Below are 23522 nucleotides of genomic sequence, written 5' to 3' on the forward strand. Positions count from 1 at the left end.
AGCCTCCTGCATCAAACCCTGCCGCACACTGATGGTACCATGCGCTCGCGGCGGCTCGGTGGGCTCCGTGACATACCGTTGTCTGAGCATGCGCTTAATTGTTTACGCTGATTGGTTCTGTTCTTTGAAACTGAAGCGGCGGCAAATGAAAAAAAAAAAAATATTTCCACCAATCACGACGACCCCTGAGGTTAGGTTTAGTTAGGTTTGGTTAGGTTAGGTTGGGTTAGGTTAGGTTAGGTTAGGTTAGGATGGGTTAGGTTAGGTTAGATTAGGTTTAATTAGGTTAGGTTTGGTTAGGTTAAGTTAGATTAGGTTTAGTTAGGTTAGATTAGGTTTAGTTAGGTTAGGTTAAGTTAGGTTAGATTAGGTTTAGTTAGGTTAGGTTAGATTAGGTTTAGTTAGGTTAGGTTAGGTTTAGTTAGGTTTAGTTAGGTTAGGTTAGTATAGATTAGATTTAGTTAGGTTAGGTTAGGTTAGGCTAGGTTGGCTTAGGTTAGGTTTAGTTAGGTTAGGTTAGGTTAGGTTAGTTAGGTTTAGTTAGGTTAGGTTAGATTAGGTTTAGTTGGTTAGGTTAGGTTAGGTTGGGTTAGGTTAGCTTAGGTTAGGTTTTGTTAGGTTAGCCTAGGTTAGGTTAGGTTGAGTTAGGTTAGCTTAGGTTAGGTTTAGTTAGGTTAGCTTAGGTTAGGTTAGGTTGGGTTAGGTTAGGTTAACTTAGGTTAGGTTTAGTTAGGTTAGCTTAGGTTCTTTTCAGGAGGAAACTATTTTTTCTGGTAGATTTCGGCTTGTTTTTAATTAATTTACCAGTTGTATTTTTATACAAATCATAATGTTTCGGGGCTGTAAAAAAAAAAAAATTGGTTGATTTGCGCCAAAAACAAGTGGTATTTTAATTAAAAGTAAGCCGAAATCTACCAGAAAAAAAAAGTTTCGTCCAGAAAGGGCAAGGTGGTGAAACTCTGTAGGTTTACCTAAATGATCACCAAGATATTTTCGCGTGTATATGCAGATGTTTGATTAAGGCAGATCAATAGATAACTTGGACGGGATATAATACTGTTATAGGTAGCACGTCCTTAGCTTATCCCGATATATCAATGTCTGATGGAACTGTTTAGTTTTACCAAAGAAGCACTTGAACTTCCTTGGGCTTAACTGTATCATAAGGTTAAAATCCTTCCCTATACAGATTTCACACTATGCACTTAAGTACAGTAACTCATTAGTCATTACATGAAGAGTTGTGCGTGTAGACTGCACAGTGCAATAGCCCTCCACGAGCGGTGTAAACATTGTTCGAATCTATAGGAAAACTAGGTAAATACTATGAAAATTTTTACATTCTTAACTATGTTCAAGTGGTTCGTTTATTTCATACACATATATACATAATTAACTAACGATACAGTGTAAAGTTATTTATGCGATCATAAATCCCCTAATGCTTTATGAGTGTAAGCAGAATCCCTCACCAAGCCAGATGAACGCGTGACTGGGCTTACAGCACTTCACATTCTTATCAGTTTGACACCCTGGATGTTGAATTTCCGCTGAGCATGTCCGGTTGATAAAACCTTTGATCAGCACGTGGTGCGTGGATGTAAGCATCCTTTTCAGTTGCAAGTAAAATTTTCATTTAGGTTCTTACCATAGTAAAAAACATATATATATATATATATATATATATATATATATATATATATATATATATATATATATTATTTACCAATTATTCATAAACCGTATTAAATAAGAGAGTCACGTCTAGTAATACATTTATGGTTTATATCCTTATGAAGAAAAAAAAAAACGTGATCGGACAACTGCAAGACACAATACATGATGTTAGATGGCGAGATTGAAGTATTATTGCATTAGTTTGTTTGGTTTGGCTGACAACAAAGACGATTTTTACTCGAAGAACGACCTTAGACGAACGAATAAAGGTAACACTTAAATTTAAACTCTATAGTTTCAATGTAGATGGGAGGATATTTACTTTTTTATTACACTCCTTGACAACTGCGTAGCACCTTACACATTACACACACACTCGCAACACACGCACGTACACACACGCACACACAAACATACACACACACACACACGACGGTCTGGGTCGATCGACTAGACGTGAGGTTCCGTGACGAGAGGACGGTCTTGCCTTGACAGTTTTCTTCGTGTTGTTCTACTGTTACCTCGTGTTTATAGACCATACTGACGTAAACACGAACCCATAGAGTGTCTAAGGAGTATATGGCGCCACCAGTCTTGCCGTGAGAACAAAGACAAGGCAGTACAGAGAGGGGACAGGAGCACCAGACAAGCACCACGCGGAGCATCGTCCATACTGCTCCCTGTGCTATATTTATCCTCACGTCTTTCAGTGGATATAAGCTATTTTGAAGAGGCCGGCACATGGGGTACAGTCACATAGTATTCCCTAACCGCTGTTCCTGTTTCGTATGGTGTTGATAACCTCACTCACTCGGCCTAGTGGATGACCAAATATACATATCACAGGCTAGAGTAGTTTTATTTATAAGATGAATAAACTTTGGTCTAATATGTGTTCGGTTGAAGTTCAGAGGATGTACATTGAATCCAGGTCAATAAGTAACGTGTTGTAATCATGACTGGTGTCGAGTGTGAACTTTGGAATCGTATCGAGGTGGTCAGGTCGTGGCAGATGCATCCACACCAGTATCCAGTGGGGTGGAGGAGATCCATGGACAGCGCCGATGATGGAGGAGGAATAAGAGAAGTCTCGATGTGTTCATGATACTACTCGAGGAAGAGGCCACAAGCCCTAGGCCGTTGGAACTTCAGCTCGCCCTATGATGATGATGTTAAAGGTCCGTGGGCTGCGAGGCACCCCTCTATTGGTTTGAGGCAGGTGTCTTCACACCAGGTTTCCGGCGTTAGATAGCATTTTACAAAACTTGACAACACTCATTCGTTATGGTGATTATTACTTTAACGATGTGAATGAGTTGTACAAGGAACACTCGTTAGTGACGTGCGTGAGTTGACTGGACATACGTTCCGTCGCGTGTGGCATATTGGCCACACGCGGCTAAGGTGGTGTTGAGTGCAGCGGAAACTCTGACGAAGCCATACAAACACGTGTTGCCAAATAGGCATTATGGCAGGTACGAATAACCCTCGGAGGGCAGCACTAAGCCTCAGCTTTCTTCGTGGAACGGGGCACTCCACGTTGAACCGAGACCGATGCCACCGCGGCGTGTATCAGCCCACCACCACTCCCATCGTGGAGGAACAGAGTGCCCGTCTTCTCCCCACGCCAGGTATGTCATGATTACCTACCTATTAATTAGAAGAGCATTTACTTCACTTATTTCCACCAGGAAAGATTATATATATATATATATATATATATATATATATATATATATATATATATATATATATATATATATATATATATAACATACATATTTATTAATGAATTGATTAATTTATTTGTTTGTTTTTTTCACGTATGCTATCAGGATTACGATTAACATGCTCGGTCTGAAGAGTCAGGACCATTAACATACAGTAGTGCGGTGTGGTAGAGACTTTTGCAGTGCTTCGTTGCCTACAGGAGGTGGTTATGACTTGTATTGAAAACTAGAAATTGCGTAGAAAATTACTTTCAAGGCCTTACGAAATATGTCATAGACTATTCCGCAATTTCAGGACGCGTGGAGGACTGGAATAAAAGATGGAATACTGTAATTAAAGATGAGTGTTAATGCATAAAACAGTATAAATATACGGAAAGTATTGGCCGATTCTTTTATCGAATATATTCTGTTATAGAAATCATAACCACGTAATTCGCATATATATGTTGATTTTCAGTCAGAAAAGAAAGAAAATAGAAATTGTAAGTAAAGAAATAGATATGAAAGCTACTTTGATAAATGCTAAGTCTAAGAAATGCATAGGGAATCAAAAATCAGGCTTTTCATATTTGGCTAAGGGCCATATCTGGTCCACTCCTTGGATAACTCGAGCACATTTGGAACATGATGTATAGTCTCCCCGGAGAAAGAAAGAATCACCACATCTGTTGACAGGATTTCGTCGTCAGAGGATGAATGTGGTGATGAGAGTAGGGCAGTGTTATTTAGTTGTGGTTTATTTTTAGTTTGTTGTCAGAAAGGAACAGTGGGTCAAGGATATGTTTATATAGGTCAGGAGAAGAACAAATTTGTCACAAAAAAAAAAAAAAATCAAAATCAAAATTTATTTGAACAATAAGTATAAATTTTTGTGTTAATGTAATGGATGCAGAAATTGACTAAATGTAAACATATTCCTATTGTTTCTTTAGAATTGGCTAATTCCACAACTGCATCCCTTTCCTTTATCCGTGACCTGGTTTTGTTGCGCGCACACACACACACACACACACACACACACACACACACACACACACACACACACACACACACTTGGCAGAATTAGTTCCGCGCGAGCACGTGTGTGTGTGTGTGTGTGTGTGTGTGTGTGTGTGTGTGTGTGTGTGTGTGTTTGTTTGTTTGTTTGTTTGTTTGTTTGTTCATCCATCCATCCATTCTTTCATCTATTCATTCATTTTCATTCATTCATTCATACAAACAAGATATTTTAAGAATGAGACGTTCTTCAGTTATATACGTAGAGGCAGTATCCCTCCACTCACTATCAGTATATATATATATATATATATATATATATATATATATATATATATATATATATATATATATATATATATTTGTAACTTATTTTCCTTGGAAAATTAGATTATTCCCAGCTGCTGTAATGGCCTTGTATGAGTTCAGATGAGGATTATGAAGGAGTACTCTCAACAAGATGTGTCATCGAATATCTATAGTTAAGCTTTTTCATGTTTTTAGCTTAATTTTCGAAGAGCAAAATTAGCTTGGATTGCTGAAATGAAATTACATATGCCACTACCAGCCAAAGGGTTAAACACTCTACTGTTACTTTGTAGGTTAGAGAGAGAGAGAGAGAGAGAGAGAGACTTCAAACATCAGTATGCAAAAGGAAACTAAACTGAACTTCACCATTTCTAAGGACGTCGTAAAACAATGATCGCTCGCGTGTACTTTGAGAGGTAAGCCAAGGTGCAGTAGAACCAGTTGTAACATAACACCGGCTTTCTTTAGGCGCTACGTTATTTCTTACCGCTTAGTGAACACGTTTTCTGTCAAGAGCAGCAGTGGTTTGCCATGAATGATCGTCCTGCATGCTTTCTGTTTTTAAATGTAATAAGTAAGTCGTCTCATATTTGTAAATGAATTAACGTACAATTTTCGTCATCATCAATGTCATTATCAACCTCCTCCTCCTCCTTTTCCTTCTCCTCCTTCTCCTTCTCCTTCTCCTTCTCCTTCTCCTTCTCCTTCTCCTCCTCCTCCTCCTCCTCCTCCTCTCTCTCTCTCTCTCTCTCTCTCTCTCTCTCTCTCTCTCTCTCTCTCTCTCTCTCTCTCTCTCTCTCTCTCTCTCTCTCTCTCTCTCTCTCTCTCTCTCTCTCTCTCTCTCTCTCTCTCAGAAGCAATATTGTCATGAAACGCAGCTGTCCCCTCAAATATACTCAGTGCACTAATTTGATATTTTACTTAAAAAAAATAAATAAAAAAATGTTGTGAGTCATTCTGGAGTTTGATGTGATTACTGATAAGAAATAATAAAAAAATATGACTCAATCAATTTAGAGTTTTATTGACGTTCTTGCTCATAAATTCATTTTCAAACCTCCACCTAATGATACAGTATTCAAGGTAGCTTGATAGTTGCTCTGAACTGAAAGAATAATACTACGTAAAGAAAGATATTATCTTTCCTTGCAATTCTTCTCAGTTTTAAGGGTTTTGTCTAGTAAATGGAACGGTTTTAGTCGCTGAGAAGTGGGCTTAAATACACAAGTTATACATGAAGAGGGAAAATGAAGTTTTGTTTCAAGACTGAGGAACATTAATTTTAACTCTTTGTTTTCCAGAATTGGAGCAATGAATTATGTGGTCCAGGTTAGCTCAGTACACTGAAGTACAGTACATCATACTCATACCTACATGCACAGCTCAAAAATTAAATGATCTTTTTAACGAGGTGTGTACGATCTTGTTAGGTAATGACTAGGTGCATTTGCAATACTGATATGGTTTAATGAATATAGGTAAGTGCTAAATGATGCAGTACCGTACTTTGGTGAAATCATAAAGTTAGAACTCATGCATTTCCTCTGGCAAACATGAAGAAATTTTCAGTATTAAAAAGAAGAAAGAAAATAGAGCATGTATTGTTTTAACTTTTTGCTAAATGTGTAGAACATTAATTTTGTATAGCTACAGGTCTTGTGTATCACACACACACACACACACACACACACACACACACACACACACACACACACACACACACACACACACACACACACACACACACACATGATTAATAGCTCATGGCCCTTTACTAGCTTGTGTTCGATGGACATGTCCTTAAATTTGACTGCATACTGATGACACTGACTACAATCGATGGTAATCTGCAAAGCGTTGATCTCACGAGCTGTTTTACGAGACATTCTCTGCTGATTATCAGTTTATAATAACAATTAAATTTCAACTCTCCTCTCACCGTTAAGTGCGCTGTTTCCGTGACTTTACCACATCTCCAGCTGAATAATTGGGATCTTCATGAACCATGGCCAGAAAATGAAATTGATAGATTTTGCAGTGTTAGGTGTTGAACATGGTCGATTTAATGTAGCAAGTTGAGCGTCTTCTTTATGATTGTCAGAGGCAATCTAATACAGACTACCGGAATAGTCAGAGAAGTATGGACTTGCTTTATAAGTTATAGCTGGGAGCAGTGTTGACTTCAGCAAAGTTTCTTCAGCACCAAATCATCCCCAGTGAAAACATGTAGAATGAGAAAGTGCCCCTTTGGTCGTTAACACCGGTTTGAAAGATGCGAATTTTCAACTTCATGTTTCCTCTATGCTCACCCCGTCATCCCAGCTGCCCCTCACCCTACCACCGTACTCACCCCAGCCGTCCCTCATCCTACTACCGCCACGCACTGCTCAACCCGGAGGTCCTGACTGTCATACTGTTGAGGGAAGGAAAACGACAGACGTAAGAAAAAATTCACTCATAGATATAGGGTCGTTTTTCCTTCATTCCAGCACAGGTTGCACGTATTTGATCAGCATTCAGCACATGACTTAAATGACCAGTTTGGAAATGTATGCATTATTGATAGTGGAGCTTTCATGGCGCTACTACCAACTGTGACTTGTCTTCCATACAGAATATAGGTGTGCTGTGCAGCTAAAACTGTAACAAATGGCGCACTATGAAAATTCATTTGGTCACTCTTGAATCACGTGTTGCTTATTGCTTAATAGTAACAGAACTTTCCTCTCTCTCTCTCTCTCTCTCTCTCTCTCTCTCTCTCTCTCTCTCTCTCTCTCTCTCTCTCTCTCTCTCTCTCTCTCTCTCCCTGATGTTTGCGCACGCGTCTCTTCTAATCCTTGTTTTTATTATATATATATATATATATATATATATATATATATATATATATATATATATATATATATATATATCTTATGTTTGTTTAAAATATTTATTTATTTATTTTAACAGCAGATGTTTGTTTTTCTTGAAATCGATGGTTTAAGGCATTCTAAGGTTTGATATGTAGGAATGTGACTCAAACACCGTCTGTTGCAAAGACTACATAGATGGCAAGTAATACGCAGCAGCTGGTGCTTGTGCTGCCTGACGCGTGACTGACATATTAAAGGTGTGGTGATCATACTGAGTGTCATGACGGTTGCCGTACTTCCCTAACTATCCATTCCATATCACCATTGTGGTGCACATTTCTTAACATTCAAGTACTGCCATGTGTCTAAAATGTTATTCACCAGTTGCTTTTACTGCTGTTATTATTATTTTTTTTTTTATGCAAGACAGGAAGCTGTCCAAGGGCAACAAAAATGAAAATAAAGACCCACTGGATTGCCAGTTCCCTTAAAGATAATAAGAGTTATCTAAAACCAGGGACAAATGTCTTGAAACCTCCCTCTTAAAGAAGTCAGGTCGTAGGAAGATGGAAATAGAGAAGCAGGCAGGGAGTTCCAGAGTTTACCAGAGAAAAGTATGAATGATTAAGAGTACCGGTTAACTCTTGTATTAGAGAGTTGGACAGAATAGGGATGAGAGGAAGAAGAAAGCCTTGTGCAGCGAGGCCGCAGGAGGGGAGGCATGCAGTTAGCAAGATCAGTAGAATAGTTAGCATGAAAATAACGATAAGAGATAGCAAGAGATGTAACTTTCCTGCGGTGAGAAACATGCTGAAGACAGTCAGTCAGAGGAGGGGAGTTGAAGAGACGAAAAGCTTTTGATTCCACCCTATCTAACAAAACTGTGTGAATGGAACCCAAGGATTCTAGTATATTCCTTGATGGAACCCCACCAAACATGCGAAGAGTACTCCATATAAAGATGGATAAGGTCTTTATATAAAGTTAGCAGTTGGAGGGGCGAGAAAAACTGGGAAAGACGCCTCAGAAAGCCTAACTTCATAGAAGCTGCTTTTACCAAGAGATGAGATGTGAAGTTTCCAGTTTAGATTATGAGTAAAGGACAGACCAAGGATATTCAGTGTAGAAGATGGGGACAGCTCAGTGTCACTGAAGAAGAGGGGATAGTTGTCTGGAAGGTTGTGTAGACTTGATTGATGGAGGAATTGAGTTTTTGAGGCATTGAACACTACGAAGTTTTCTCTACCCAAATCAGAAATCTTAGAAAGATCAGAAGCCAGGCGTTATGTGGTGTTCCTGCGAGATCTGTTGTCTTCCTGAAGGGTTGGTCGTCTCTGAAAAGACGTGGAAAAGTGTAAGGTGGTATTATCAGCGTAGGGGTAGATTGGACAAGAAGTTTGGTTATGATCATTAATGAATAATAAAAAGAGAGTGGATGACAGGACAGAACCCTGAGGAACACCACTCTTAATAGATTTAGGAGAAGAACAGAGGCCGTCTACCATGACTGTAATAGAACGGTCAGAAAGGAAACTTGATATAATATTGCAGAGAAGGAAAGAAACCATAGGAGGGCAGTTTTTAAATCAAAGCTTTATGCCAGACTATCAGAAGGTTTTGAAATGTCTAACTCGACAGCAAAAGTTTCACCGAAATCTCTAAAAGATGACCAAGACTACTACTACTACTACTACTACTACTACTACTACTACTACTACTACTACGACGACGACGACGACGACTACTACGACTACTACTACTACTACTGTTGTTGTTGCTGCTGCTGCTACTGCTACTGCTACTGCTACTGCTACTGCGACTGCGACTGCTACTATTACTACTGTTGTTGTTGCTGCTGCTGCTGCTACTGCTACTGCTACTGCTACTGCTACTGCGACTGCTACTACTATTACTACGTATTATCATTATTACTATTATTGTTCTATTTTTTTATTATTATTATTTTTTGTTTACGAGGCCAACTCCATAACGTAATACAGATCTACTCATTGCCATAATTTACTTTGTGCTCTACTGCTTCTTTGTTGTTTGTCATAAGTAAAGCAGCTGGTTCATCATGATCGATCAGCTGTTTTCATAGTAGTCATTCTCTCTCTCTCTCTCTCTCTCTCTCTCTCTCTCTCTCTCTCTCTCTCTCTCTCTCTCTCTCTCTCTCTCTCTCTCTGTATTCCTGTTATTATTTAGTTTCTGTAGATATTGTAACTTAGCTGATCAGACCTCTTATGCATTGTGTGACGCAGAACATAATTATAACAATAATACATATATTTATTATTTTTTTCTTAATTTTTATTTGCATAGAGAAAAGCCAATAAAAGATGAATTTTCCATTTTCGTATTTTTGTTCAAAAGTATCTGAGCTATTTCAACGTGGCGCTTCTGTACTACGTAGCATGGCACCCACGTCATAGAGGCCTTGAGACTTAAGTGACGAAAGGGATTGTGTGTCGTGTGTCTGTTTAAACTGCTTCTTACACCACAGTCAGGAGGAAATGAACGCCCACTCTCAGCCTATCCCTCCAGCATTTTTCTCATCACCGCAATGTTGCATCTCTTGCTATCTTCTTCGTACTATTTTCATACCAGCTGCCCTTCTGATCCTGCTAATTGCATGCCTCCCGTTCTCCTGCGGTCATCCTGCACAAGGCTTTCTTCTTTCTGCTACGCCTATTCTATCCACCTCACTAATGCAAGAGTTAATCTCTAGTCTCAGTCATTCATCCCTCTCGCGTTTACTCTGAAACTCTTACCTACTTCTGTATTTTCTTCTTCCTATGACTTCAATTCGTTCAAGAGGAAGCGTTCAAGACACTTATCGTCCATTATTTGATTTTTGATTTTTTTTTTTTTTTTCATAGGACATGTCATTAAGTGAGCCATCTTTTATATACATTTTGTGTTGCTCTTGAAGAGCTGTGGGTTTCTTGCATTAAAAAAAAAAAAAAAGATCTATCACGTCATCACTTCATCTAATGTAAGTTGTTTTCCTCCAGACTCCGTTACTTGGTCTACCTCACACTGTAATATTGCAAGAAGTTTCGTTTTAAGAAACGTCTGAAATAAATTTGTTTTATTCCATCATATGATAAATGTACTACATGGCTGCGTTTGATAGTGTGTATTGAATGAAATCTACTTGTATCTTTGCATGTATCAGTCATTTCATTATAATGTTATCAGTGTCGGGCAAGTGTCTATTAAAGATAAACTTGATTAGGACCTTGCTTATGTTGAACGCTTCCAGGAGTCGCGTTTGTGTAAATAAGCAGGTCACGGTCTCCCAGTGTTTAGAGCATCTTGCGACTTGATCATAGAGCCGAAAGTGTTAATAATAACCAGTTACTATGTCACTATTGTGTTTAACCCCTTCAGTACTGGGAGGCATTTTTACTTTAAGTTTTGGGTATGATTAGACGATTTTATTTACATTAGGGAGTGTCTATGGCAGTTAAAAGAATAATGACCAGAGTCTTCACTGTTTTAATCCTCATATAATTTACTGAATCTGTATAAAATCACCAAATAGTAAGCAGAATGAATATGGAAATGCCTCATGGTATTGAAGTCGTTAATCAAAAGCAGGTATTTTCCCTTTCCAATGGTTGTGTGTGTGTGTGTGTGTGTGTGTGTGTGTGTGTGTGTGTGTGTGTGTGTGTGTGTGTGTGTGTGTGAGAGAGAGAGAGAGAGAGAGAGAGAGAGAGAGAGAGAGAGAGTGTGTGTGTGTGTGTGTGTGTGTGTGTGAGAGAGAGAGAGAGAGAGAGAGAGAGAGAGAGAGAGTGTGTGTGTGTGTGTGTGTGTGTGTGAGTGAGTGCAATTTCACTTTGACAAGATGATTTTCGACAGTCATCTGTACCTTCCTGGGGAGAGCTTACTTAGAGCTCATGATAACCAGATCTTTGTATTAGGCACTTGTGTTTCTGTTTCACTCCCTCTCCCTGCCCTACGACGTTGGTTTTACATTGATAAGTATAAATAGATAGATAACAATGCCTAATACTTTCTCACACAGTCCAACTTGCTTAGGAAGAATAGTAACTGCTCACTCATCACTGATGTGACCTGTCACTTGACAGCTGGTGATGATACCATTGAGCTAGCAAGGAGCGTGTGTGTGTGTGTGTGTGTGTGTGTGTGCGTGCGTGCGTGCGTGCGTGCGTGCGTGCGAGGGACTAAGTGCGTTGAAACATACTGGTTCAAGACATATGATGTTTTGAATATACACTGATTATATTTGTATTTAAAGTTTGTCTAGAGAATCGTGTTTAGTGTTTGTGTGTGTATTGCCTCGATTCTTTATGTGGACATCAGAGGTACAGAATGTATGAAATGGTGTACAGCAGACTATCATAAGTGATGCACAATGCCTCATATCAGAATTACTTTAGTTGTATAATGTTGTGCAAACTATAGTAGTCTCCTGTTGTTGGTACATTTGTGTGTCTAAAATTTGTCATTGATGAATTAATATAATGACACTTCATCTTAATTGTAGGCTCCAAAAGAGTTTTTGTATCTAGCAAAAATATAAGAGTTCTTGGAAAGACGGCTTGAGACAATTGTATACCAGTTTCAGTATAAAGGAAGAAAAAGGTGCAACACGAGGCGCCGCGCCGCCCTGCTGACGCCTTCTCAGGATGCGAAGCGACATTGTTGTCCTTGTCCCACTGATTGTTATCAAAGAAGAAATTCTTTTGTCCCGCACCGTCTTACCACTTCTGTAAATTACCCACTTGTCCGTTTATTGGGTTGAACCACTTCCAAATCATGGCGTGGAGTTTACCGTCTGCTGCATCATGTGAAGTTGAATTTTTAATATATTTAGAAATTGGAAATGCATTCTTCACGACGGTGTTTGCACTTGATCTTCCATGTGATGAAAAGATTTGTTGGTTAACGCCTAGGCTCTCAGATATCGTGCCATATCTGTCTGTTCAACTTACAAATACTTGCATTCTTAACTATTTTCTAAACGTGATACAAAGTGAGTCAACTGGTTCTTCTGGAAAATGTTGTTTTTAAGGTCATACTCAAATTGTAAAGAGCCATTAGGCCAACGTGTGGCAATCCCTGTGTAAAATACACACATACGGTAACATACCCATCTATCATCCCTATCTACAAATTTAGCTTGTCTTTTAAATCTTCCTAGACTCGACGCCAACACGATTACTGTGATGCCACTCACCCGTGGAGGCTTTAATAAAGTTACTATTACTGTCTTCAGTATTTGTACTTTTCTTCGTTGGACTAACCCTAGTGCCTATCGCTTTTCATTAATAATGAAGTTTGCTCTTGTCTCGGTTTGCGTTTGGATCACGTCCCATGTATTGATTTGTGTATTTTTTTGGCTCGTCGCTCCAGTGTTTAAAAAATGTGTGTTCGGTATTTTCAAGTATACGTCAACTTGAAAGCATTGCGATATTTGCTCGTGTTTATGTTGGAAACCTAATTAAGTCTCAGGTAAGACTTATCCTCCATTCAATGTGTTCAATCACAAATAAATGTGATTTTTTAATCAACCTTATTCACTTTATTAATCATAATACTGTCGAAAAGCAAATAATATAAAAAGACACATTTGTAAATACATGTGCTTCATATAGTTATGAAAGTTGCAAAGGATAACTGTTGTTGAAAAGGTCACTTAAGTGGTGCGAATTTTGTAAAAATTTACTTCGGAACATTAATTGTATATATATACCGTCATTATCAAAATACTACTGCTTTGCAAGAGAGAGAGAGAGAGAGGGAGTGTGTGTGTGTGTGTGTGTGTGTGTGTGTGTGTGTGTGTGTGTGTGTGTGTGTGTGTGTGTGTGTGTGTGTGTGTGTGTGTGTGTGTGTGTGTGTGTGTGTGTGTGTGTGTGTGTGTGTGTGTGTGTGTGTGTGTGTGAGATACCTCGAAAATTTATAGCTAACTATTAAGTAATTTTTTAAAAGAAAATATTCTTGGCACCATGAAATGTTTAATTCCTCCAGTAATTGCCAATGAAAAAGATGCTGTGAAATATTAAAACTTATAAGATATATAAAAGATATATAGGTATAAGATATATATATATATATATATATATATATATATATATATATATATATATATATATATATATATATATATATATATATATATATATATATATATATATATATATATATATATATATATATATATATATATAAGATATATAAATAAAAAGCGATCAGTAACTGGTGAGCTATGAGTAGATAACTCTCCATAAATATTTGTATTTGTATCATGCAAGCAAAATGGCTGTCACTATTTCAGGGAGGAACATCGACATCACTTGGCTTTTTAATGTCATACACATTAAGAACCTCTCACGGACTCGATTCAGTCGTGGTCGGACTTGAATATAAGTAGCTGTTGCGTCATCACTACGACTTGACAGATGTGCGCTTTGTTGTGAAAAATTTCATTCAAAGACGCTGCTAAGTGTACAACTAACGAACCACGCTTAATGGTTCGAATTCCATCTGTTGAATGAAGGATAACCTGAGATTGAGAATTATTAGTTTGTTTCGCAGAATTTCTTGTGAAAAATTGGTAAAAATAAGACGATGAAAGTGACTATTTATACGAAAATTAGAGATGTCACATGAGGAGAGGTCATTCTGTAGATTTCTGTGACGTTGCGCTTTTTTTTTTCCTGTGTGTGTGTGTGTGTGTGTGTGTGTGTGTGTGTGTGTGTGTGTGTGTGTGTGTAATAATAGTATTAATGTACGGTTTATTGAGAAGAGCTTATAATACAATATGGTCAGCCAGCCGCTAAATATATACATTAGAGGTAGAAAGATAAAAAACACCGCGCACTAGAGGTAGCCTTTATCACAACTAGGTAAACACACACACACACACACACACACACACACACACACACACACACACACACACACACACACACACACACACACACACACACACACACAGACAGACAACCATTGGAAACTGAAAATACATCATGCTATTATTTAACCATAATAGTGACATAGTAACAGGTTGTTATTGACAATTTATATATATATATATATATATATATATATATATATATATATATATATATATATATATATATATTATTATTGTTATTGTTATTATTATTATTATTATTATTATTATTATTATTATTATTATTATTATTATTATTATTATTGTTATTTCTATTATTACTAATGTGGAAGCATTATGAAGAGTTGTGGAAGGTGTTGAAGGAATCATAGGCTGGTTAGGCGAACACTTTATTGCTCTCGAATAAAGTGATCGTCTACCAGCCTATGATTCTTTCATCAGCTTCCACATTATTGTTATTATTATTATTATTATTATTATTATTATTATTATTATTATTATTATTATTATTATTATTATTTTTATTGTTATTATTATTATTATCATTATTATTATCATTATCATCATCATCATCATCATCATCATTACTATTGTTATTATTATCATTATCATTATCATTATCATTATCATTATCATCATCATCATCATCATCATTATTATTGTTATTATTATTATTATTATTATTATTATTATTATTATTATTATTGTTATTATTTTTTTGTTGTTGTTAATACTGTTATTGCGAATATCCGGAGAGAGAGAGAGAGAGAGAGAGAGAGAGAGAGAGAGAGAGAGAGAGAGAGAGAGAGAGAGAGAGAGAGAGAGAGAGAGAGAGAGAGAGAGAGAGAGAGAGAGAGAGGGGGGGGGGATGAAGGGAGGGATGAATGAAGGGTAAGAGAACTAACTGTTCGTGGTATCGTGAAATTGCTGTCGGGCGCAATTGGGTTGATCTCACTCCTCCACAACAAGAGGTGCAGGTGGTGTGGCTGTACTGACACAACGTGGTGACAGACTACAACAGACACCGCTGCTCTAGAATCCCGACTGTGCTTACTATAGTCCTTGTTTCTCACGCCGCCAGCCACGCATCCCCTTACCTGTCCTCAAGGAGTGTCTGAGTGACTCGGTGATGAACGGTGAATGGGTGTTGAACCCAGGTGTGACCTGCCCGCTGGTGTGTGACCGTGCTGCCTCAAACAAGTGAAGCATCAGGAACATGCCGCGCTATCTCGCGAGGATACACTAATCAAGATCGAAAGAATATATCTTTTGATGTTGCCATTCTTTTCCACGCCAGCTGGGGCATTCATCCCGACCAACCACAACTCTACAATGCCAGGAGGAGCTCTTCTCAGCCCTTCAGCAACTTTACAGCGCTACCGAGCTCCACAGCGCCCCTCTGCGCATGGACCTCCTCCGTCCTCATCCGTGTCTTTTTCCCAGGGATTCTCTATATCGCATTATCATCGTGGGAAACTTGCATCAGGTATACCAGGACCATTCATGGAAACAACGCAGCTATGGATGATGTGTTAACTTTGACTTGTAATACATTACATACTTGACAAGGGGCTCCAGATTGCCTCCTGGACGTCTGTACTATTGACAAGAGTGTGAGTGAGGGTAACGTCCAACCTGAGACTCCAGATAAAGGTGTCGGGTTAGTGTCATGCCACGCCAAGCGACCGATCGGATGGATTCCGATAGAACCATAAGCGGGTTTTGAGATTTGCTGTAGAAGCTTTAAGCACCCTGTGACGAACTACGGCCGTTTCGCTGTCCCTAACGGTTAATTATCATCATCATCATCACTAACACCATCATTACTGTTGTTGTTAATGCAATTATTAGGAACGCGCATACACAACACACACACACACACACACACACACACACACACACACACACACACACACACACACACACACACACACACACACTTGAAGCTAGTAATTTAACATCACATTGTGCTACATTACTTCTGAATCGACGACGTCATAGACACAAAGGTTCGCTCGTTACTTATTGGTGGAGTGAAACAGAAGGAATCCGTAGTAGTCTCTCTCTCTCTCTCTCTCTCTCTCTCTCTCTCTCTCTCTCTCTCTCTCTCAACTTGTAACAATAGTAGTAGTAATAATAATAATAGTAAGAAAAAGAAGCAACAGCATCAGTAGTAGTAGTAGTAGTAGTAGTAGTAGTAGTAGTAGTAGTAGTAGTAGTAGTGGTGGTGGTGGTAGTAGTAATAGTAGTAGTAGTAGTAGTAGTAGTAGTAGTGGTGGTGGTAGTAGTAGTAATAGTAGTAGTAGTGGTAGTAGTGGTAGTAGTAGTTGTAATAGTAGTAGTAGTAGTAGTAGTAGTAGTAGTAGTAGTAGTAGAATTAGAAAGAAAAATGTCTTGATTAAAAACAGTAGCATTATCGTGGTGGGCATGGTTTCCAGACGCATATTTCTCTCTGTTCAGAGGAATATCCATAGTTGAAAATGTAAGGTAACTGAAGATCAACAATGTACACATCTATACTGTGACGTCACGGCACGCGCAGCCTCCTTACATAGGCGGACCTGAGTGACCTATTTAGTCTTCCATGACCTTGGCATCGTTCACATTCCACCTTCGCGGCGCACTAGTAGCTTGGTGCACGCATCCTGAGCGAAAACTTTTTAAAGTCCTGTATTCAGAAACTGTTTGTCCTCTAAGGATGGCTATTTTCAAAGGCTACAAAGATCATTAGTTACGTTCTCAAGGCTGTTTCTCTTGTCAACATTGTAAAAATCTTGTTAATCCGTCATAAGAAGCATAGAAAGAGGAATCTTAAGAAAAGCGTGTCACTCTAACTTACGTCTTTCCAGAGTATGGAAGATCCGAAGTGTTTCAGAAGATACGTAGTGTTTCAGAATTTGGTCCTTGATACGAAGCGAAACACAGAGGCATCAGTGAGAGACAGTGACGTGGTGGATGGTATACATTTACTGTCATGTTGATTACTGCCCAGGCTTCTTTCTCCTCCTCCTCCTTCCATTTCTTCTCACAAAAGGCGACCCACGCACAGCCAACCGGGGCCAAGACTAAGGGAGCCACGTGTTCATTTCTAAACTCAACATTTGATCATCATTAACATTATTTTCATACACTTTTTTTTTTTTTTAAGAAATATTAACGTGGATGGCACTTCTCTCTCTCTCTCTCTCTCTCTCTCTCTCTCTCTCTCTCTCTCTCTCTCTCTCTCTCTCTCTCTCTCTCATACACACACACATACACACACACACACACACACACACACACACACGGCAGTTATTGATGTTATTATGAAAATGGCATTATTTGTATAAGGAAGAACGTTTTTATAGAGCTATTAGATATTTTTTTTATGTAAGAGAAGAATACTGACCAAGAGCCCAGTGAGATGCCAGTCCCATGGCACGAGATTTCGTGATGTAGTGGAGATAAAGGGCAAAAATTTTATGCCGGCTGTGGGAGACTTGGATCACTAAGGAAAAGAAAAAAACAAGAATGTCAGATGGAGGCAGAGCAAGCAGGAAAGTAGATAAGAGATGAAAAATAATCTTTGAGTGCCATAGAGAGAGAGAGAGAGAGAGAGAGAGAGAGAGAGAGAGAGAGAGAGAGATAATAACAGAAACTAAGTCAGCACTTGCGTATGAGAATGGCTTGTCTAGAGTAAGAAATACATACCTGGAGATGAGAATGGCTTGTCTAGAGTAAGAAATACGTACCTGGAGAAGTAGGCGATTCATTAATTCTTGGCGGTGAGCTGCTACTAATCTCAATTCCGTCCTCATCTGGCCCCCGTCTTTCAGGTAAACTGCGGCCGCTTTTCCACTTGATTATCACACTTCACACATGCTATCACCATGGCGCTGTCTCAAGCATGTTTATGCAGCAGTCTGTAACACTTGAATGAATAAACAAATCAACCTGAGTGAACCTGACGTTTCTCAAGGTTATTCAAGGGTGCTCGCAATTGTACCATTCAAAATAAAAGTATTGATATTTGAATAGTTTAATTTAGAGTTACGAATGACCCAAGAAACAAATATACGTACATGAATTTAGAAATTTGGATAACTGTAGATTATGGAGATGAAAAAATTAACTTAATTCACATACCACACACGCCCCTTCGTCCTGGTCAAGGGAGATAGTAACTACCCCGCTCGTCAGCAGAAAATTGTCAGAGGTGACCAGTCCCTAGTGGAGTTCGAACCTATGACATAGGTTCACATGATACGAATTAAGCTATATTTTTTTCTTTTTTCATCTCCAAAAGCTCCAGTTATCCAAGTTAATTCTAAATTCTTGTTTATTTGTTGTTCGGACCATTCATACGTACCTTTAGAGGAGACTATTCCAAATATCAATACTCTTATTTTGAATCCCTTGTCTAACCTTTAGAGACGTCAAGCTCGCTCAGATTGATGTATTCCGTCAGTGCTATAGGTAGCTGCCCTTACCATGGTTGATAGTGGTGACAGCACGTGCGAAGTAGAAATGATACGTATTTCTTTCATTCGTGCCTGATAGTCGCAAAAGAATAAAACCTGCCTTTATAAGAAAACTTCATTGATGAAAACCAACTTTCTTGAAAAAAAAAAAAATAGACGTATAGCATTTAGTGAAGTGAACTAATGAAACTCGTGTAATTAAATATGAGAAAGGAATGATGACCGGTTAGAATTGAATATAAAAGGAACTTATGAGAATCAGTAAATCTCAGAAATATGAAAACACTAAAGTAATTCTTACAATAAAACAGTAGAATTTGATCATTAAATAAGATAAAAAGGTAAACAATATATCTAAATCGAGAATAAACTTATGAAAAACAAGCACATCACATCAGAAACATATGAGCGATAACATAAGTCTTGCAGTAAAAGAGTAACACAACTTTACTCAATAAAACTCATGAAAAAAAGGTATGTTTCATGTGTCCATTTGTTTACGTCTCTCTCTCTCTCTCTCTCTCTCTCTCTCTCTCTCTCTCTCTCTCTCTCTCTCTCTCTCTCTCTCTCTCTCTCTCTCTGTGTGTGTGTGTGTGTGTGTGTTTATTTATCAGGACCATTTCATGTTTTTCGTGTCACACACTATACTTTTAGATTGAGATAAGGGGAGGGGATCATGTTATTTACTTTTTAACACTTGTATCGACATGACACAATATTTAATGCCATGCCACTGACACCCAAGGAAAAAAACTTCATATTCATATATTCATATCTTATTTACTTTTAATTATAGAGAAGAATGATAACGGTTTAACATAATACACGTGTAACTACATATAATCTACGTTATCTACAAGTGTTACCTGCGCACGCACACACACACACACACACACACACACACACACACACACACACACACACACACACACACACACACACAGACTGAAGCAGATCAAACAGTGAAACACACACACACACCGCGCAGTGTAGTGGTTAGCACGCTCGATTCACAATCGAGAGGGCCGGGTTCGAATCCCGGCGCGGCGAGGCAAATGTGCAAGCCTCTTAATGTGTAGCCCCTGTTCACCTAGCAGTAAATAGGTACGGGATGTAACTCGAGGGGTTGTGGTCTCGCTTTCCCAGTGTGTGGAGTGTGTTGTGGTCTCAGTCCTACCCGAAGATCGGTCTATGAGCTCTGAGCTCGCTCCGTAATGGGGAAGACTGGCTGGGTGACCAGCAGCCGACCGAGGTGAATTACACACACACACACACACACACACACACACACACACACACACACACACACACACACACATATAGTTGCTCTCGTGGGAAGTCCTGACATGGAGTCTTAGAATGATATCTTGACCTAAGGAACGGCTAGGAAATGAGTCAGGTGGTCACTTGTTGCGATTGAAGGTAGTCCTAGAGTTGGAATGAACCTTTTGTCACCATCTATCAACTTATCGCGGTCATTATTGTTGCCAGTCACAACACCCGTAATCCGCCACAATTGATTATCTACGAATATTGCCAGTCACCACTATCACAGTCACCTTTGTCGTTACCTATTACCTTCCACTTCCTAACGCTTGGTGATACCGGTGACAGTTCGTGCTACCGTGCACTTTCTACTGAGTGGTATGCATGTAAATAAGTAAGAAATGGTAAGTAGTATAACAGTTACTTGCTTGGGTGTATAGAATGAGTTCCCAACGAAATTACTCACTTCCTTAGAGAGCGATATATATATATATATATATATATATATATATATATATATATATATATATATATATATATATATATATATATATATATATATATATATATATATATATATATATATATAGAGAGAGAGAGAGAGAGAGAGAGAGAGAGAGAGAGAGAGAGAGAGAGAGAGAATGAATAAGTGAGTGAGTGAGTGTGTGTGTAATTCACCTCTGTAGTCTGCTGGTCACCCAGCCAGTCTTCCCCATTATGGAGCGAGCTCAGAGCTTATAGACCGATATTCGGGTAGGACTGAGACCACATCAACACACAACACACCGGGAAAGCGAGGCCACAACCCCTCGAGTTACATCCCGTACCTATTTACTGCTAGGTGAACAGGGGCCACACATTAAGAGGCTTGCCCATTTGCCTCGCTGCTTACCGGGACTCGAACCTGGCCCTCTCGATTGTGAGTCGAGCTTGCTAACCACTACACTACGTGGTGTGTGTGTGTGTGTGTGTGTGTGTGTGTGTGTGTGTGTGTGTGTGTGTGTGTGTGTGTGTGTAGCAAAGTGCATGGTTAGATGAGGTTAAATTGATAGTCCGAAATTATCAGATTTTATTTCTGTAATTGAAGAGCATCATTTATATTAATGTCATGAGTGACTCTCTCTCTCTCTCTCTCTCTCTCTCTCTCTCTCTCTCTCTCTCTCTCTCTCTCTCTCTCTCTCTCTCTCTCTCTCTCTCTCTCTCTCTGTGTGTGTGTGTGTGTGTGTGTGTGTGTGTGTGTGTGTGTGTGTGTGTGTGTCTTTTGTAGCACCAACGGAAGTAACAATAGCATTTTTGGTGGGACAGGGATGACGGTTCCTTATGTTATTTATGTAAGATTGCAGTGTGGCAAGGAAAGTGTGCGTGTGACGACAACAGCACTAGTAACAACACAACCTTATAACAACAACAACAACAACTACTACTACTACTACTACTACTACTACTACTACTACTACTACTACTACTACTACACCACCACCACCACCACCACCACCACCACCACCACCACAACAACAACAACAACAACAACAACAACAACAACAACAACAACTACTACTACTACTACTACTACTACTACTACTACTACTACTACTACTACTACTACTACTGAGATAAACCATGACCAGCACGGCCTCTCTACGGTAGCTGAATAACAAAAACATCTACAGGAAGGGCTTAGAAAGGACAGTCTACTATGGTTCATAATAATATTCGACATGTCTCCATGACACCTAGGCTATACATCCAAGGAGGGCACACAAGAGTGACAATACAAGTTTAAATATATACCTCTAAGTGTATATGCCACAGTCATCAGTGAGGTGTAAACATCACAGGGAACTCTTTGAGCGTTGCTGTGATTTGGTAACTCGGAAGAGAGCAGGTAGAATATAAGTTACCAATTGTACTATTTTTTACTATGTTATATTCCTTGAGACTTGCTTTTCTTTAGTGTATTCAGTCATTCTTTTGTTCAGTGAAATCAGTGTTCTTTTTACAAACGTTGTTAACAGCTTAATTTGCGTGAATTTCTGAAAGATAAAAAAAATGCTAGAAAATGACCATATGTATCAGGGACCTTCATCAACTCTAAAGCTGCCACACCTGGAATTTTGTCTCAGTTGTATCACAGAGGAGGGAGGGAAAGTGTACTGATGTGTGTGTTTATGGTGTGTGCAGACAGTGTAGTGCCTCGCTTGTCGCTGAACCGATGGCAGTGCAAGGTCCGTGACCGCTTTATTTGTTATTTATGAGAAGCAGACTTTACCTCAGTCTGATTCCTTTCTTCACTTTTGTTATATTGTATTACTGAGCGTTCTGAAATAGTGTGAGTTGCGAAGGGATAGGCTACATGTAAAGTGAAAGCAACAGATATCAACCTTGGACGGATGGGGTACTACATATACCTATGCCGATTAGATAAGGTCAGCGACATCAACCCATTTTTTATCACGAAAAGAAAAAAAATGTGGAGTAACTTGTAGATTATGATTGGCCACCATTTGAGAGATAAATGATAGTAATGCCATCATACGATAGCGTGTATCTGTACTTTTTTTTCAGTTCTACTTTCGCTGGTAATAAGTAATAGAATGGATATAGTGAAATGATCATTTTACATTTCAATAAGGATTAAAACAGGTATGGACTAATTACGGCCTGCGAACCGCATGCGGCCCGCCAAAGGAATTCATGCGGCTCGACAAATGTTACTAAATTTAAAAGAACAATTTGATAAACAACGCCAAAATAGAATTGTGAACATTTTTTTTTTTTTCCGCAAGTGTGCACATGCGTGTGAGGGTGGCTTTTTCTTTAGAATCCTTTATTTTTGTATTTTAGATATTAATGATTTTGAGTTAATATAGTATGCGGCCCTATAAGATTGTGATTTTTTTTCAATGTGGCCCTAGCAGAGAAAGCAGTTTGCCCACCCCTGAATAAAGATTCATATCCTGACGCGCTATTGCCCGCCAACATACAATACTTTTCGTTAACCGCATACGTGTGTGTGTGTGTGTGTGTGTGTGTGTGTATATATATATATATATATATATATATATATATATATATATATATATATATATATATATATATATATATATATATATATATATATATATATATATATATATATATATATATATATATATATATATATATATATATATATATATATATATATATATATATATATATATATATATATATATATATATATATATATATATATATATATATATATATATATATATATATATATATATATATATATATATATATATATATATATATATATATATATATATATATATATATATATATATATATATATATA

General features: G+C 38.3%; 1 protein-coding gene across 3 annotated transcripts in view; it reads left to right on the forward strand.

The window, feature by feature from the left end:
* The first annotated feature begins 1868 nt into the window (after positions 1–1868).
* The window catches only part of LOC123505682 (polyamine-transporting ATPase 13A3-like), a 73401-nt gene continuing 51747 nt past the window's right edge, over positions 1869–23522 (forward strand). Inside the window, exon 1 of one of the 3 annotated variants that reach the window (XM_045257320.1) lies at positions 1869–3308. In XM_045257320.1, coding sequence (XP_045113255.1) covers positions 3146–3308 — 163 coding nt within the window. In that variant the 5' untranslated portion in view covers positions 1869–3145. Of the gene's footprint in view, positions 3309–22298; positions 22408–23522 lie in introns of those variants that run through there. The other 2 variants (XM_045257321.1, XM_045257322.1) reach the window with 2 other exon arrangements.

This window comes from Portunus trituberculatus, chromosome 18 (genome assembly GCF_017591435.1).
Source record: "Portunus trituberculatus isolate SZX2019 chromosome 18, ASM1759143v1, whole genome shotgun sequence".
Classification (NCBI taxonomy): Eukaryota; Metazoa; Arthropoda; class Malacostraca; order Decapoda; family Portunidae; genus Portunus; species Portunus trituberculatus.